This window comes from Lepidochelys kempii, chromosome 12 (assembly GCF_965140265.1).
Source record: "Lepidochelys kempii isolate rLepKem1 chromosome 12, rLepKem1.hap2, whole genome shotgun sequence".
In the NCBI taxonomy this organism is placed as follows: Eukaryota; Metazoa; Chordata; order Testudines; family Cheloniidae; genus Lepidochelys; species Lepidochelys kempii.
The window spans coordinates 1,314,080-1,332,679 of NC_133267.1; the positions used below are offsets into that span (position 1 = coordinate 1,314,080).

Genomic DNA, 18,600 nt, shown 5'->3' on the forward strand with positions numbered 1-18,600 from the left:
CCCGGGCCCGCCCCCCCTTCTCTCGCCTCCCGCCCCGCCCCGGGCCCGCCCCCTTTTCTCGCCCCCGGGCCCGCCCCCCCTTCTCTCGCCTCCCGGGCCCGCCCCCTTTTCTCGCCCCCGGGCCCGCCCCCCCTTTTCTCGCCTCCCGCCCCGCCCCGGGCCCGGTCACCTTCCCTTTCGTCTCCACTCTCCCTTGCCCCCCTTTCACCCCCAATCACCAGACTGACTGGAGACATCCCTTTCTCTTTTTTCAGCACAGCCTGAGCGGCTCCCCCAGCCGCAGGACTCCAGGAGCTGCTGGGGCTCTAGGAAAACAGCGGAGAGCCTGGGCAGCGAGTCAGGGCTTGACGGGCGCCCCTCCACCCCCAGCCAAGCGGCAAGCGCTGGGGTAGTGGGAACTGTTATCTCAAAGCAGGGCGTTATGAGCCCGGTACGGCCCTTGCCTGCATTTGGGGGCTGCTGAGATCTGCCGCCCTGTCTGTGTGTAACCAAACATTAGCCACTGCAGAGTTGATGGGTCCCCGGTCCTGGTAACTCAGCCTTGTTACACATCCTGGCTTGTGCTGTACTGTGCGGGGGGGAGGCTGTTCTGCTTCACTGTGCCCCCCCCGAAAAGTCTCCCTGACTTCAGTGGCACTTAAGTAGGTTGTTCATTTCAGTGCTTCTTGAATCTGGGCCACACTTTGTCGGGATGCTACCAGAATTACCTGCTCTGAAAACCACATATCTGTACTATATGACTACTAATATCGCTGGGGCCTGATTTTTCTCCGCAGTTTTTAAAGATGCAGGACAGTAGAGAGTCAGGTGTCTGGGATTTCTTCCTGTCTCTGTTACTGACTTTCCATGTGATATTAGGCAAGTAATTTTGCCTCTTCGTGCCTCAGTTTCCCTGTGTAAAAATGGAGATGTGACTCCACCTTTGTCAATTGTTTTGAGCTCTCCAGCTGAAAAGTCGAGTCCCTTTCTTTAACCCAAAGAGGCTGATCCCTAGTCCTACAACATAAAAAGAAAGTTTAGGAGAATTGGGCGTTCCAGGCTAGACTCCCAAGCACAGTACAAAGCCTAGTACCACAAGGTGTCAGCAGAGAATCCTGTTCAGAGACAGCCCAGGCTGGTGCTCTTGGAAAAGAGGCTTCCGGTAAACAGCTAGTGAGTATGAAAACTACTGAGCTTGTCACATTTCTACACAGCATTTGTCTCATGCCTGGAGGATCTACCTGGTTGGTGACTGCCTTTTCCCTTGTTGGATTTGCTCTGAGCAATTTAGTTGAATGCGATCATAGCTGGGAGTGGACATGGGTGATCACTTTTCTCCAGGAGCTGAATGTAGATGTGTCCCAGTGGTGGTCAGAAGAGGTTTTTTTCATTCTTGAAAAACTCTGTGGCTGTGACCCTTCTTTCTGTGTGTGGACATTGCCATGATAACTCTAAAAATGCAAATCCCACAGTCTGCATTGGCTGCAGATGGAGATACCTGCACTAGCAATCTGCAGGGTTTTACTGTTGATAGGTTAGGACAGCTGCCAGTCTCTTAGGAAGTCTAGTCGTATCTCCAGTCAGCACTTGAGATCAGTGTGGGTGGAACTTCTGTCCATCCCGGACTATAATCTCAACAAGACAGGGCCTTTGCTGTTATAAACCCGAGTGCTCTCCCCTAGTTTTGACAGTTCTCCAGGCCAGGTTGAAGCTGCTTTTATTTCTGTGTGTGTTTGTGTGTGGGCAGGAGAAGAAGCCTGTTGGGTCAGGGTGTACTAAAATACCCATCACCAAAGTATCTTAGCACTGTACAAAACGAAAGATCCATCGGTACATACTTTGCAGCAGTTCCTGGATCCACTGAGTAATGGCCCAGCTTGCCTTTCCAGCAGTTTAGTTTGACTTTTATCAAGGTGCTCTGGGGGCTATGAACATGAGTACTGTACAGATCCAAAGTTGTTGCTGTACTGGATCAGACCTCTGCCTCCAGCATTGGCTGTTGCATGATGCTTAGAATCATAGAATATCAGGGTTGGTAGGGACCTCAGGAGGTCATCTAGTCCAACCCCCTGCTCAAAGCAGGACCAATCCCCAACTAAATCATTCCAGCCAGGGCTTTGTCAAGCCTGACCTTAAAAACTTCTAAGGAAGGAGATTCCACCACCTCCCTAGGTAACGCATTCCAGTGTTTCACCACCCTCCTAGTGAAAAACTTTTTCCTAATATCCAACCTAAACCACCCCCACTGCAACTTGAGACCATTAGTCCTTGTCCTGTCATCAGCTACCACTGAGAACAGTCTAGAACCATCCTCTTTGGAACCCCCTTTCAGGTAGTTGAAAGCAGCTATCAAATCCCCCCTCATTCTTCTCTTCCGCAGACTAAACAATCCCAGTTCCCTCAGTCTCTCCTCATAAGTCATGTGTTCCAGTCCCCTCATCATTTTTGTTGCCCTCCGCTGCGCTCTTCCCAATTTTTCCACATCCCTCTTGTAGTGTGGGGCCCAAAACTGGACACGGTACTCCAGATGAGGCCTCACCAATGTCGAATAGAGGGGGACGATCACGTCCCTCGATCTGCTGGCAATGCCCCTACTTATACATCCCAAAATGCCATTGGCCTTCTTGGCAACAAGGGCACACTGTTGACTCATATCCAGCTTCTTGTCCACTGTAACCCGTAGGTCCTTTTCTGCAGAACTGCTGCCGAGCCATTCGGTCCCTAGTCTGTAGCGGTGCATGGGATTCTTCCATCCTAAGTGCAGGACTCTACACTTGTCCTTGTTGAACCTCATCAGATTTCTTTTGGCCCAATCCTCTAATTTGTCTAGGGCCCTCTGTATCTTATCCCTATCCTCCAGCGTATCTACCTCTCCTCCCAGTTTAGTGTCATCTGCAAACTTGAGGAAAGTGCAGTCCACACCCTCCTCCAAATCATTTATGAAGATATTGAACAAAACCGGCCCCGGACCGACCCTTGGGGCACTCCACTTGATACCGGCTGCCAACTAGACATGGAGCCATTGATCACTACCCGTTGAGCCCGACAATCTAGCCAATTTTCTATCCGCCTTATAGTCCATTCATCCAGCCCATACTTTTTGAACTTGCTGGCAAGAATACTGTGGGAGACCATGTCAAAAGCTTTGCTAAAGTCAAGGAACAACATGTCCACCACTTTCCCCTCATCCACAGAGCCAGTTATCTCATCATAGAAGGCAATTAGGTTAGTCGGGCATGACTTGCCCTTGGTGAATCCCTGCTAACTGTTCCTGATCACTTTCCTCTCCTCTAAGTGCTTCAGAATTGATTCCTTGAGGACCTGCTCCATGATTTTTCCAGGGACTGAGGTGAGGCTGACTGGCCTGTAGTTCCCAGGATCCTCCTTCTTCCCTTTTTTAAAGATGGGCACTACATTAGCCTTTTTCCAGTCAGTCCGGGACTTCACCCAATCACCATGAGTTTTCAAAGATAATGGCCAATCACATCAGCGAACTCCTTTAGCACTCTTGGATGCAGCACATCCGGCCCCATGGACTTGTGCTCGTCCAGCTTTTCTAAATAGTCCCGAACCACTTCTTTCTCCACAGAGGGCTGGTCACTTCCTCCCCATGCTGTGCTGCCCAGTGCAGTAGTCTGGGAGCTGACCTTCTTCGTGAAGACTGAGGCAAAAAAAGCATTGAGTACATTAGCTTTTTCCACATCCTCTGTCACTAGGTTGCCTCCCTCATTAAGTAAGGGGCCCACGCTTTCCATGACTTTCTTCTTGTTGCTAACATACCTGAAGAAACCCTTCTTGTTACTCTTAACATCTCTTGCTAGCTGCAACTCCAGGTGTGATTTGGCCTTCCAGATTTCACTCCTGCATGCCCAAGCAATATTTTTATACTTTTCCCTGGTCATTTGTCCAATCTTCCACTTCTTGTAAACTTCAAGGGAAGGATGAAAGGAACCCATACTGGCTAGCTGTGCAATTGTGTACGTTGGGTGGAATTGCTTCCCAGCACCTGTGGGCAACCGTCTGCCCCCCTGAAGCATGAGTGTGACTTTCTTTATTGTGGTCTTAGCCTTACTTGATGCAAAGTTGACTTTTTAAAAAGGAAATGTGAATTATTTATTTTTCTACAGACTTGAATGGCAGTGGAAGGGGGGGATCCATTTTTTTGATGGAGGTTTGCTGTAGATCAGACCTGAGGTGCACTTAGTATAGCTGTGGGTGGGGACCCAGGAAGAGAATTGCAGTGTATTAGTCCAGCTATGTGGGGGACACATGCACAGTGTCTACCCTGTACTTTGCTGGTGCTGTTGTTTACCTCCATGAGTCCTGTTTATCAAACTGTCTCCTATGCTGATATATGCCTTTAAAGTTGGGCCTCATTTTGTGCTTTTTACACTGTAGGCTTTGGTGAGCAGCAGCACCATGGTTTGGCTGAAGAAGGGTAATTGGTGATGTCCAAGCAGGCTCAGCAGGGTGGTAAGTTGCGGCACATCCCAATACCCAGCCCAGCAGCAGAGGCAGTTGCCTGGCTGAGTTCTGTACACTTGAGGTATGGAATGCCAGTATTGCAATGAGCTAGCACCCCGAGTAATATTCATCCGTGAGGTCCTCTCTTCCATGCAGTGATATTCTGTTGCTGAAAGAGCACTGTTACTGTAAACAGAATACATTTAATCCCCCCCCCCCCCCCCCCCCCGGGAAAACAACCCTATGTTAAGAGAACGTTAAGGTTGCAGAGTCAAACACTTAAAAATTTGGATGTGCCAGAATTCAGGTTGCCTGTGCAAACTCAGTTCAGCCTCCTTGTGTGAGGAGTAACGTGGGTTATTACACAGTCTTTAATTACATGATCATGTGTTAGCTTTTCCCTAGGAACCCTGCTTCGTTCAGCTGACAGTACAGCAATGCTGAGACTCAGGAGTTCTGGGTTTTAATCCACATTCTGGGGGCCACAGACCCTTCTGTGCTGATCCGCAAAAAGCCCTGACCCTGTCTGCCCTGGCTCCTCTAGCTTGTCCTTGTCATCCCGGACTCCCCATGGGCTTCTTGTCCCAGTTCCTCCCCCACCTCAGGGCTCGGATCCTGACTCTGTGTTCCAGTCAGGTGGCTTCTTCCTTCTTGCTGCAGGTAGAGCATTGGAGAGCACAGGCGAGACCAAGGAGCCAGCGAGAATACATTTTCTGGCTGAGGGGACCTGTAACTGGTATTGGTAACTTTTCCTGCATAAAGAAGTCAGTTGCAGAACAGGGGGAAAAGCCTGGGACTTTTATTTTCCAGTCCTGTTGGCTCTTGGGACAGTGGAGGGCAGTACGGCTTAGGCACCCACTAGCGGCTCCTCCCAGCCATGGGGTGGAGTCAGGGAAGCCTCTGTTACCCATCCGTGTCTGGTAGTCTCCTCCAAGTAACATGGCTATTGCCAGAGCAGGCTCTCTCTAGCCCTTTCCCTGCCCAGATGTAAGAGTCCTTCAGCTTTGCCTCCTCTCATGTGCAGGCCTGGGCCTCGGTAGGAACTTGGAGCATGATATCTTGGTATGCGGGACATGTCTGCGCCAGTTCTCCGAGATAAAGCCCTTCACTCTACACAAGACCCACCGTAAGTCAGGCAACATCTACACTATGAATTGAGTTGACCTAACTTACATTGACATAGAGCCGCCACAGTAATTACATGGCTTGTGCGTGTCTCTGCTTTGCTGCTGGTGTCAGCGGTGCGCGTCCCCACCAGGTGCACTTGTACCAATTGTACTGCCAGTGTGAGGTATGTGGGACAGCTTCTGAAAGCCAGCAACAGTCAATGTGAGCAACGCAATGTCTGCACTGGTACTGTATTGGCCTAGCACATCAACACTGACTCTACACCCCTAGTGGAGGTGGAGTTGTTAAGTCAGCGTAGTGGGTGAGTTACATCACTGGGAATAAAATTTCAGTGTAGATGCTTACAGAGTTGTGTCGACATAAGCTGCCTTGCATCATCCTAACTCTAGCGTAGGGCAGGCCTTGTTCACTGACTCCAGAGCACCTGCACTGTACCAGCCCTGCATGCTCAGTCCCAGAGCTGAGAGTCATGCTAGGCTTTTTCCTTTTCATGCTTCATTGCTAGTAATGAACACTGGGCTCTGCTGCTAAGGGGGGCCTGCTGCACAGTCAGGGGGCATTAGTTCAGGAGACTAGAGAACCAAACCCCCTGGGTTCCTGCACACCCCGCTCCCCTGGAAAGTGCCTGACTCTTAAGTTGGTCCAGAGGGAAATAGTTCATTACCTTGACTGCAAAGGCTAACGAGGGCAGGTTAGATGGCAGCACTTGGCTGCTATGAACAGCTGGTGCAGTGCCTGGCTCAAGCAGGGGAAGCACAGAAGGAACATTGCCCATAACCCTCCATTTTCCAACCTTTCCTGGACTCTCCTTGGGCTGTGTGTTCTCGTGACACCAGTTGAGTCCTTGCTGGGCTGCCGCCTCTGCTGCATCATCCAAGTAGCCGCTTCATAACCAGCCCGGCCTGGGAACCTCTGCATGATCGATCCCCTGGAGCCAGAATGGCCTTTCCTGCACGTGTAGGTTAGCCATAGGTTGGAGAACCCCTGCTGAAGTGTTGGCTGCCCTGGGACTGTGAAACCCTCCATTCAGACACCCCCATGAGCCTGGTTAGCACTTCCCCTTTAGCGTGTCTGACTCTCTCCTCTCCCCCAGATGTGCAGGGTGGCAGTGTATACAGCTGCAAGCTGTGTGCGAGAGCCTTCTCCTCCCACACCGTCCTGCTCTACCACTATCGAACCCTTCACCAGCTGCAGAAGTGGGACCCCAGCACCTGGGACGGCACCGCTGCCAGCCCAGCCTCACCTGCTGGCCCCGAGATGGCACTAGGCCCAGAGATCCCAGACACTGAGCCGGGCACAGACGTGCATTTCATCCTGACCTCAGAGACTGTCAAGGGGAGAGCGTTTGATTATGGCCGGATGGTCTTAAAGTGCTTGCACTGTGCCCGGAAGTATTACTCCAAGGAGGGCCTCGTTGGCCACGTCCGTGCTGTGCACCCTGGCACCAAATGCCTGCCGCTACCCCAGCTGGCATTGCAGGGGATGGAGAGTCATGAGTGTGGCTGACCACGAGGCATACGTGAAGTGCAGAAGTGGCTCCCAGAAGCACAAAGCTGGGAGACCTCTGGAAAGACCCCATGGGAAGAAGTTTGTTTGCCCAGTTTGCAAGAAGGGCTTTACTAGAAAGCGCATACTCCAGCTTCACTCCAGCACCCACCAAGCCGGCTGCCGCCCTTTCTGTGGCACACAGCGGACAGCCTCCCCATGGCGACTGCACCAGTGCCATCAGCGCAGCTTCCAGTCGGCGGTCAGCGTGGTGGCATGGCTGCACCGGCAGGAGCACCGCCAGGGGACAGTGACCTGCGGGGTCTGCCACTCTGCCTACCGGCACCGCTCCACGCTCCACAAACACATGAGGGTGCATGATGCAGAGCGGCCCGATGGCTGCAGCTTCCCACACTGTGGCTGGAGGTTTAAGGTAAGGGCGCAGATCCCCACCTGGTGCCGGTGGGGGGCGTTATGCTGCTCCCCTGGAGCCCCTGCAGCCATTTGGGGAACAGCAGGGAAGCTCTGTTCCTATGCCAGGCTATGGGAATTGCTTCATCATGCTGTTGCTGAATCAATCAGCAGATGGCACATTCCTGACAGCTCCGTGCTGACAGATGTTATCTTGTTCTTCGGTTCTATGTTATCTTGTTCTTCGGTTCTCCCGTCCTTGAGGCTGTTGGGTGGATTCCAGTCTCCCTCCAGGGGTCCTCTGGTTGTTTCCACTTGACGCCTTCTTCAGCCGATCAACACTGGATTCTTAGGCTGGCACCTCCCTGATCATTCTTACCAAGCATCTGTCACATACATCCTCTATCTCTGTTTTAATCACAATTGTGAATACAGCGAGATGAATACAACAAAAGGGCGGGGAGTCTCTGTGTGCTGTTTCTGTTGTTACAAAGTATTGCTTTGAGAACAGACTCTGTCTTAGGATGTACTAACACAATTAGCAGCTTGCAAGTTTCACACACAGAAAGAGAGAGAGAAACAGTAAAAACAAGAGACCAAAAACCAAGAGACCTCTTAATTAGTAATACCCTGGAATTTAAACTATGGGGAATCAAACTCATTTGTGATTTTAATACAGAACTTCTTTAGTATGATCCAACACATTCACTTCTCCTGATCCCAATGACATGGCTTCTGAGAGAGAGACAGGCACGCTGCAGCTCAAACAGGCAGGGCTTAGAACTCCTCCTCCTCCTCCCCCCCCCACCCCCAGTGGCAGCCAGGAGGCTCAGGACTGGGGTAGAAGAAGCAGGAAGCTCCATCCTTTTCCCAGCAGCTGATGACGGAGGGAGAGATTCTGGTTTGGTGGATATGGATGTTAGAGGGTCCAGCACCCTGCTAGAAATTCTAGCTCCTGCTGCCTTTCCTGCAACTATGGGTTTGGGGGTGGGGGGCCTGGGCTTCTCCCCAGCACATAACCCAGCCCTCCTCTCTGCCCACCTCCAGCTAGTATGTGTTGGGTAAACGCTTGTATCCCTGGAAGGAGCAGTTGTTGAATGAGTTTGAGGGTATTTTGTAGTTAGGGTGGTTTTCACTCTAGCTGGGACCATACTAATCCCCCTCCTTCTCTGGTGAAGAGAGAGGGCAGCAGAGGTAAGGGACTCCCTGGCAGACTGAGTGCTGGCTGCATCCCAGCTGTCTCACATTCAGAGCCTCGGACAACCTGGGAAGTGCAAGCCAAATTCCGGGTCTTTGGCAGTGCAGGCTAGTAACTAGACAAATGCAGCCTGACACGGCCAGCAGCTCCCAGTTCAGCTAGTGGCAAGGAAAGAGCCCCTTTCTCGTGAATTACCTTGGGATATTTGCAAAAAGAAAAGGAGTACTTGTGGCACCTTAGAGACTAACCAATTTATTTGAGCATAAGCTTTCGTGAGCTACAGCTCACTTCACTGGATGGGATATTTGGGGTCTCACCTCCTAGCATCTCTGGAGACTGAAGCCCTCTGCCTACAGAGCAGGGATGGCATGGCCCATAGCAGTGCCAGCCTCCCCAGGATTGCTCTGCCCCCTGCCACCGTGCTCCAGCTCTGATGTAGAGTTACTGCCTTTCGTGGACAGATGGAAGTTCAGCTCCTTCGGTCCTAGGCCTCTTTATCTGGGCTGCCCACAAAGTGGCCTGTTGGGTGCTGGTTTGGGTGGTGTGGGCCCAGCACTCGATTCACAAGAGCCACCAGCTGCTAACAGAGGACCGTGGTGGCTTATCTAGGCTGGATTCACACTAGCCACCTAGAGGTGAAAGGCTCCAAATCCATCACCTTTTCCTGCACAAGGAGACCCCTGGGTCTCTTCAGTTTGAAGGGAATGTCCATCCCCTATTGATCAGCCCAGGTGCTGGCACCCTGCCCCTGTCATTCGGAGTGAGGATATGGCTCCTCTTTACTCGGGAGCTGAGAAGCGATGGCTGCTGCAGCTGCTTTTGTCCTAGCGCATCACATCTGCCTTTTGCCTGCAGAGCGAGGTGCTGCTGAGAGCGCATCTTCAAGCCCACGTCACTCCAGGGCAGTTTGAATGCCATTCCTGTGGCTATGCCTTCCGCCACAAGCATCACTTGCAGCGCCACCAAGCCAGAATGCATGGTGTTCTCTCCAGCAGCGTGAAGAAACCAGACAGCCCCCCAGTGGAACAGCTCAGGTGAGATGCTGTCTGCCTTGAAAGGACTGAGCCTTGGGTCTGATGGCCCATCAGTGTAATTTCCATGCTACAGAAGCAGCTTCCCTAGAAAGCTAAGCATGCTCCTTCTCCCTCCCCAGGGAAGGCTGTGCCATCCTCGCTCACACAGTAATGCGGAGCTAACCGCATTGCACAGACAGTGAACAGCCAATGGCTTTGATCCCAGAGCATGGGACATCGCAGCACTCCCCTCCCACCTTTACCCAGAACAAAGGCTGCAGCTCAGGCCTAGAGCCTTCTCCACTTGGGTTCAGTGCTCTGTGCATGCTGCCTTGTCCTCTATGCTACTTCCCAGCCATTCTCTGGGCTGCCAGCTCCAGGCACCTGCCTTCGCATTAGCCCCTCAATAAACAGCTTTGCAGCAGTGGCTGGAATTCTGCTGCTGCCACAGCGAGATTCTATCTGTAGCGGAACACCTGGGCCCACTAGGGCTCGGCCATATCTAAAGGACTGTTGAAGCTACTGCTGGTGTCGGAAGCAAACCCTTTGCATGTCATTGATCTTGTGATACCAGGGCTTGTGACTCCTTCAGGGTTAAGTGTGTGTGTGGAAAAGGGGGAAGAACGCCCGCTTGCGGGGCCCTGGAACAACATCTTACAGTCTGGTGGATGATGGTTTAGAAGCCTCCTGCTGCTATTCAGAGGGCAAACTGCTCCTCAGCAGGGCTTCCTCATGGAGACCATCCACTCGGGCCCATCTGCCTGGTGGCTATTGGTGAGCACTCCGCCCCTCTTCTTCACTTAGAGGTGTCCTTTGAGCAGGCCCAGCTACCTGAAGATGCTGTAGATGGAGCTGTGTTTGAGACACTCCCCGCTCCCAAATGGTGCCCTACTAAACTGTGACCCCAATTGGCAGGCTCGGGGGTCTGGCGCCATGCCTAAGGCCAGGCTCTCCCTGCCCTCCAGTAAAGGTTGCTTCAAACACGTCACCATACATTGACCACCCAGTTCAGGCTTGTCTACAGGGGGTCAAGGCTGGTCTGTTCAGGTTTGTCTGTGTTTTCAAACATAGCTCCGTCCATGCAGAGCACAGGACGCACCAGCTGGTGGCCATGCAGCAAGTTCTTTCATGCCAGTCACAGTATGGGTCAGTGACTTGCTGGCTAGCCTTTCCTTGGGCTCAGCTGGAGCACGTCCATCCCTGCGGGAGACCAGCTTGTCAGGGAGTTCTGGAGGCAGGAGATAATTTCCTGCTTAACTCTCACTCAGGCATGTATCAAGGCAGGGCGAGGGACCAGAGGTCTGCTAAGGAAATGCAGGAAGCTTGCTAACAGCAGCTGTGTGGTAGCTGGTGGGAACAACACTCTGAGAAGGCAGCACTTTGCACCCAGGGAGCCCAGGGCAGGATTGTACCCTGGCTGGGGTTTGCCACTTCTGCTTCGTGACATCACCAGGGCACTCAGATTGTGGCATTAAGGCTCCCAGAGGAGAGCTGGCTGTCTCAGCACCTGCGGCTCCCTGGCCTGGCCACTGTCCAGCTGGCTAGATTGTCGGGCTCAACAGGTATTGATCAATGGCTCCATGTCTAGTTGGCAGCCGGTATCAAGTGGAGTGCCCCAAGGGTCGGTCCTGGGGCAGGTTTTGTTCAATATCTTCACACTCTCCTCCAGATCATTTATGGATTGCACCCTCAACAAGTTTGCAGAGGACACTGAAGTGGGAGGAGAGGTAGATACGCTGGAGGGTAGGGATAGGATACAGAGGGCCCTAGACAAATTAGAGGATTGGGCCAAAAGAAATCTGATGAGGTTCAACAAGGACAAGTGCAGAGTCCTGCACTTAGGACGGAAGAATCCAATGCACCGCTACAGACTAGGGACCGAATGGCTCGGCAGCAGTTCTACAGAAAAGGACCTAGGGGTTACAGTGGACAAGAAGCTGGATATGACTCAACAGTGTGCCCTTGTTGCCAAGAAGGCCAATGGCATTTTGGGATGTATAAGTAGGGGCATTGCCAGCAGATCGAGGGACGTGATCATCCCCCTCTATTCGACATTGGTGAGGCCTCATCTGGAGTACCGTGTCCAGTTTTGGGCCCCACACTACAAGAGGGATGTGGAAAAATTGGAAAGAGTCCAGCGGAGGGCAACAAAAATGATAAGGGGACTGGAACACATGACTTATGAGGAGAGACTGAGGGAACTGGGATTGTTTAGTCTGCGGAAGAGAAGAATGAGGAGGGATTTGATAGCTGCTTTCAACTACCTGAAAGGGGGTTCCAAAGAGGATGGCTCTAGACTGTTCTCAGTGGTAGCTGGCGACAGGACAAGGAGTAATGGTCTCAAGTTGCAGTGGGGGAGGTTTAGGTTGGATATTAGGAAAAAGTTTTTCACTAGGAGGGTGGTGAAACACTGGAATGCGTTACCTAGGGAGGTGGTGGAATCTCCTTCCTTAGAAGTTTTTAAGGTCAGGCTTGACAAAGCCCTGGCTGGGATGATTTAATTGGGGATTGGTCCTGCTTTGAGGAGGGGGTTGGACTAGATGACCTCCTGAGGTCCCTACCAACCCTGATATTCTGTGATTCACTGATGTCTGCAACCAGGCCATCCCCTGGCCTCGTGCTGAGCCACCCAGTCTTGGTGTGACGGGATCAGTGAGGTGCTTCTAACCTCCCCTTGTAGGGCATGCTTGGGATCTCTCGGGAAATGTTCCAGCAATGTGACAGTGCTGGTTCTTTGGGACCACTGCTGCCTAGCCAGCTGAGAGCACGGGGGCTGTATACCCAGATAGAAGGGAGAGCCAGCCCAGTTCATCCCCAGCCATCAAATGCTGCTGTCATCTGTCTGTGGTCGTCATCAACATGCTGCTGTAATTGAGAATGGCGGCTCAGATAGCCACAGCTCAGAGAGAGGCCACTGGCTGTGCCCCTCCAATTGTTTTGGAGGCTGCAGTGAAATCTTAGAGGAGCTTGGGGACCAAAAGAGATCCCTGCCATATCTGTGGAGAGGGAAGGGGCGTTGACAGAGCCCTTCCACTCAGGCAAAGGCAGACTCAGCCCGCTGTGTGTGTCTGTCTTCAGGCTGCGTGCCAAAAAGTAATTCTGGTATTGTCCCACTTTTACTGCCCTGCCAGTGTCTTCACCCAGGCTGGCGGTGCTGACTCCGGCTAGCCTCGCTGAGCCTGTGTGGGGAGAGGTACTCTGTTCCTCCTTGTGCATTCCCAATACAGAGGGTCCACACACCTGGCCCCATGGGGCATGTCCTGGTTTGAGGTCTCATCACTTCACTAGCCCCGTCTGTTTTAGCCCTGCGGAGCTAGTGCAGCTCTAGGCGGAACATGGCTCTGATCCAGTCTGGCAGTTCCTAAGGGCCAGACATCTAGTGCAATGTCCTGTCTCCAAGAGAGGCTGGTGCTTCAGGGGAAGGTGTAAGAACCTGGCAGTATCAGATGTGGGATAATCTGCCCCTGCATTAGGTCTCATCCTGCTCTATCTAGGGAGGTTGGATTAAGCCCTGAAGCATGAAGCTTAACATCCCTTCCCACGTTTGTTAGCATTAAGTATGATCACTCTCAGGTTTCAGAGTAGCAGCCGTGTTAGTCTGTATTCGCAAAAAGAAAAGGAGGACTTGTGGCACTTTAGACACTAATCAATTTATTTGAGCATAAGCTTTTGTGAGCTACAGCTCACTTCATCGGATGCATCATGAAAGCTTATGCTCAAATAAATTGGTTAGTCTCTAAGGTGCCACAAGTACTCCTTTTCTTTTTATGATCACTCTGACTTGTCTTGTTATCCCTATACATAGCCACTCCCTTTTGGAATCTTGCTAATTTCATGCTTACAATTCAGTTTCACCATCCAACTACATGTGCTTGCATGAAATAATATTTCCTTTTCTCCATTCTAAATTTTGCTGCCTTTTAATTTCATCCACTGTCCCCTGAGCCTTGTCGTATGAGACCGGGAGAACAGATGTTCCTGAACTACCTTCTCCAGACTGTTTGTTACAGGCAAAACTGGTAGCCTTACCTATTACGGTGGTGTGACACTTTCCAGGAGAAGACCCATCTCAGGTGCTTATAACTTTGCCAAACTATAATTTGGGCTGGAATTTTCCATGCTGTGTGTCTGCCTCCAGCAGAATACAGGACAAGGACATGGACGGGTTGGAGGGGATGGGACAGAAGGGGTCAAGTTTGGGGCAAATGGGCAGAAGTCTATGCCCACTAGATCGCACTCCCCTTCTCTTAGTTCCCTCCCTGGGTGTGGTAGATGGAGGATACATTTCCCCTTCATTGGAGAGGTGGCTGATCGTCACCCAAGCAACAGGCATGTGTCGTCAATTCCGGCAGCTGTCAGCACCTCAGTGATTGGGGCACTTGATGAAGTTTCACCCCACAATAGATGTGACCAAAATTAAGCCCCATCACAGCGGCTCAGGGCTGAGCCACGCGGCCATGGCTCAGGCTGTTCTGTGATATCTTCGCAAAGATCTGTAACTGGAGCTATGCTGGCACTCTCCGGTTACTGGCCTGCCCTGTAACTATCTCACAGGAGCATGCAGCTACGTACCCACCTCCTGCATCTTTCATGAACTCTCGTGACTGGAGCCTGAGCCTTGCCTGTGCCATGGAGCCCCTTGTACTCTAGAGAAGAGCAGCTGAATTGGATCTGGGCCTATAGCTTGTGTTGCCTGGTGGATTGATTTGAAATCAAGGCCATTTAAATCACTGATGTTAATCAGTTTTTCCATTTGTACTTCAGTTATTTTCTGAAGAGTGGTGCTTTCTCATTGGTTGACATAATCATTATGTCTGGATTTTACAATTAAATAGAGCTTTGCAACGGCTTTGGTACATCTTTGCTACCTTGGAGGGCTCACGTTTATTTAAGCAATGATCTAGATTAATATTTTCACATTCTTATTGTACATCTGTTACCCACACAAAATTCTGTTACTCACACGCTCAAGGGCACCCACCTTTACCCAGTTCCTAGGGCTCAAGGCATAAACCTCTTAATTTAGGCATCTAACTTTACCCCTCTGTGGGCTTTGGGCTCTACTCCTCCATGGACTCAGAGCAAACACGCTTTCCCTGTGGACTCAGGGCTTAATCTTTTGCGGGTTTATGGGGTCTTTTACCAGTGAAAGAGCCTTACACAGTAATATACTACATAATCTCTGTTTATTAACAATCACCAAACATAGACTGCACACTCTACGCATATAGTGCTCACCACTCCCAGTAAGACAGATGAACTTTTCTTGATGGCCAGTCAGGATCAGGTTCATCTGGGGGACTCCAGTTTCTGCATTGGAGCCGTGTTGAGATCTTCGGGGCTGTGTCCTAGAGTTGGTTCCCAAAGAACTTCCTTTTGGACTCCAGTTTATATAGTGACATTTGAGTCCTTTTTAGCTGTACCTTAACCAATCATTATACTAAAATTTTACTAACCAATCCTAATATAGTGTAACAAAATTCTCTAACCAATCCTGTCCCACCACCTTAATTTACACGTAGCAAAATTAATTATGTAACACACAGAAACAATTAACTAACCAGACAGAGACCATACAGATAAACAATAGGGAAGTGAGGACCATAATGACAAACCAATAAAGAAATGAGGATTTCACAACTACAACTATTGATAAATGATTTCCTGACAGACAAGATGCTGTCAAACTAAGTTTTCTTTAACCCTCTTAAGATCTGTTTCTTTATCTGGTGATAGTGGGGGCCGTTAGGATAGGGTCTCCTTCTTTACAGCGGATCTGACATTGCTTTAATGTAATGTAGATGGAATGTGAGGATGTGACTTCCTGCTTCTCAGCTAATGGCTGCTGCTCGGCGGCTCTTTTAATCTGGCTGCAGACGAAGGCTTTAGGCCTTACAGTATGGCTGCAGACAAAGGCCTGATCCTTACACATCTTTAGCACATTAGAAAATGGTGAATGAGATATTGCTTATTTACTAGATAATCAGCTGTTTGGTCACAGTTTGTGTCACGGTGAAGTAGGATGGCAACTGGAATTTAATGAAACCCACAAACCAGGATACAGCATTTATTAACCAAAACAGCCTTTACATGTCTTGGGTACATAAAGCTCTCTTCTTAAAACTTGGTTCACGTTTACTCTTAAACTATTGATGAAACAGACGGATTAACTGAAGTCAGTGAATTAAACTGGATGGATGAAGGGAAAGCAGTGGATGTATTGTTTCTTGACTTTAGCAAAGCTTTTGACACGGTCTCCCACAGTATTCTTGTCAGCAAGTTAAGGAAGTATGGGCTGGATGAATGCACTACAAGGTGGGTAGAAAGCTGGCTAGATTGTCGGGCTCAACAGGTAGTGATCAATGGCTCCATATCTAGTTGGCAGCCGGTATCAAGTGGAGTACCCCAAGGGTCGGTCCTGGGGCCGGTTTTGTTCAATATCTTCATAAATGATCTGGAGGATGGTGTGGATTGCACTCTCAGCAAATTTGCGGATGATACTAAACTGGGAGGAGTGGTAGATACGCTGGAGGGGAGGGATAGGATACAGAAGGACCTAGACAAATTGGAGGATTGGGCCAAAAGAAATCTGATGAGGTTCAATAAGGATAAGTGCAGGGTCCTGCACTTAGGACGGAAGAACCCAATGCACAGCTACAGACTAGGGACCGAATGGCTAGGCAGCAGTTCTGCGGAAAAGGACCTAGGGGTGACAGTGGACGAGAAGCTGGATATGAGTCAGCAGTGTGCCCTTGTTGCCAAGAAGGCCAATGGCATTTTGGGATGTATAAGTAGGGGCATAGCGAGCAGATCGAGGGACGTGATCGTTCCCCTCTATTCGACATTGGTGAGGCCTCATCTGGAGTACTGTGTCCAGTTTTGGGCCCCACACTTCAAGAAGGATGTGGATAAATTGGAGAGAGTCCAGCGAAGGGCAACAAAAATGATTAGGGGACTGGAACACATGAGTTATGAGGAGAGGCTGAGGGAGCTGGGATTGTTTAGCCTGCAGAAGAGAAGAATGAGGGGGGATTTGATAGCTGCTTTCAACTACCTGAAAGGGGGTTCCAAAGAGGATGGCTCTAGACTGTTCTCAATTGTAGCAGATGACAGAACGAGGAGTAATGGTCTCAAGTTGCAGTGGGGGAGGTTTAGGTTGGATATTAGGAAAAACTTTTTCACTAAGAGGGTGGTGAAACACTGGAATGCGTTACCTAGGGAGGTGGTAGAATCTCCTTCCTTAGAGGTTTTTAAGGTCAGGCTTGACAAAGCCCTGGCTGGGATGATTTAACTGGGAATTGGTCCTGCTTTGAGCAGGGGGTTGGACTAGATGACACCTTCTGGGGTCCCTTCCAACCCTGATATTCTATGATTCTATGATTCAGTTGTTTTCAGTGTTGTAGCCATGTTGGTCACAGGATATCAGAGAGAGAAGTTAAGTGAGACCGTATCTTTTATTGGTCCAATTTGTCTTGGTAGAAGGTACATGCTTTCAAGCTACATGGAGCTCAGGTTGGTCTAATAAAAGATGATACCTCACCTACCTTGGCTCTTGGATTATTTCAGGTCAGCCTGAGATAACTTTCAAATATGCTTAAGTGTGACTGGAGCTTAAATTCCTAGTCTCGTCAAGTCTCTTGTAAAGGAGACGGTGTCGTGACTTTCTGACTGTTGTGCCATATTTATAAAACTAGGCCTCAATAGTTCTATCATATCTCTCCTCCCTCCACCCCTGGTTTGTTCTTTATTCAAAAAAGCAACCTTTAACTCCTGCATTTTTGAGAGAGGCTCGTGGATTCAGCATATTTATTTTTTATTTAAATATTTTCCGGGGTTGTAATAAGTTTAGGCTTTAACATGTTTTGTCTTAAATTCTGGTTTCATTTGAAACAGGTTTATTTTTAAAAAGAAAAACTCTTACTTAAATAACATAAAAAAACCCTCATAAATCAGAAAATCATCAGTCTATATCCACCTGGCTTGTTGTGCCAAAGGACTGTTCCTAGCAGGCCATGTGTGGGATGCTGGCCGCCCTTCTGGCCTTCAATTGGATGCTCTTGATTTGGCTTGGGGAGTTGGCTCTGAGGAGCTTTCTCCCCCTGTGGAGCTGGGAAGAGCTCAGTGTTGTACAGCATATTCAGCACTCAAGGTGCTCGAGGCAGCTATGGGGGAAGACTGCACTGCTTGTTCCTAATCTCGTGCCATAAATGGCCCTGACTGGAGTAGATCCCTGACCTGCAGAGCTGTCTGAGATACGACAGGAGCAGCAAGTGGTGATGATGCGGGGGGGCTAGGAGGCTGACGGTGAAGGCAGAAAGATCCTGTGGGCACCAGGGGGACTGGTTACTACGGGTCTTTGGGGTTCCTATGTCCTTGAGAGGCTAGTCCCAGCTGCTCAGAGTTTTTTCCGTTGGTGTCTATGGGGAAGCGAGACTATTTGCGTTAGCACAGAGAAGAAACTGGGTACAAGGGACCTAGCATGGGAGCCCCTAGATTAGGTGATTGGAATAGAGCTATCTGGATTGTGGGGCTCAAACGTACATAGAATCCTAGACTATCAGGGTTAGAAGGGACCTCAGAAGGTCATGTAGTCCAACCCCCTGCTCAAAGCAGGACCAATCCCCAACTAAATCATCCCAGCCAGGGCTTTGTCAAGCCTGACCTTAAAAATATCTAAGGAAGGAGATTCCACCACCTCCCTAGGTAACGCATTCCAGTGTTTCACCGCCCTCCTAGTGAAAAAGGTTTTCCTAATATCCAACCTAAACCTCCCCCACTGCAACTTGAGACCATTACTCCTTGTTCTGTCGTCAGCTACCACTGAGAACAGTCTAGAGCCATCCTCTTTGGAACCCCCTTTCAAGTAATTGAAAGCAGCTATCAAATCCCCTCTCGTTCTTCTCTTCCATAGACTAAACAATC

General features: G+C 50.1%; 1 protein-coding gene across 10 annotated transcripts in view; it reads left to right on the forward strand.

Moving 5' to 3' along the window:
• LOC140896059 (zinc finger X-chromosomal protein-like) overlaps positions 1–18,600 on the forward strand; it is a 34,805-nt gene that overhangs the window by 4,123 nt on the left and 12,082 nt on the right. For 2 of the 10 annotated variants that reach the window (XR_012154439.1, XR_012154437.1), the window contains exons 2-5: positions 4,378–4,452; positions 5,468–5,569; positions 6,665–7,489; positions 9,521–9,699. Coding sequence is in view for 1 of the 10 variants with exons in the window: in XM_073307075.1 (XP_073163176.1) it covers positions 7,064–7,489; positions 9,521–9,699 (605 nt within the window). In the remaining 9 variants the exon portion in view is untranslated. Of the gene's footprint in view, positions 1–119; positions 5,570–6,664; positions 7,490–9,520; positions 9,700–13,623; positions 13,752–18,600 lie in introns of those variants that run through there. The other 8 variants (XR_012154435.1, XM_073307075.1, XR_012154440.1 and 5 more) reach the window with 7 other exon arrangements.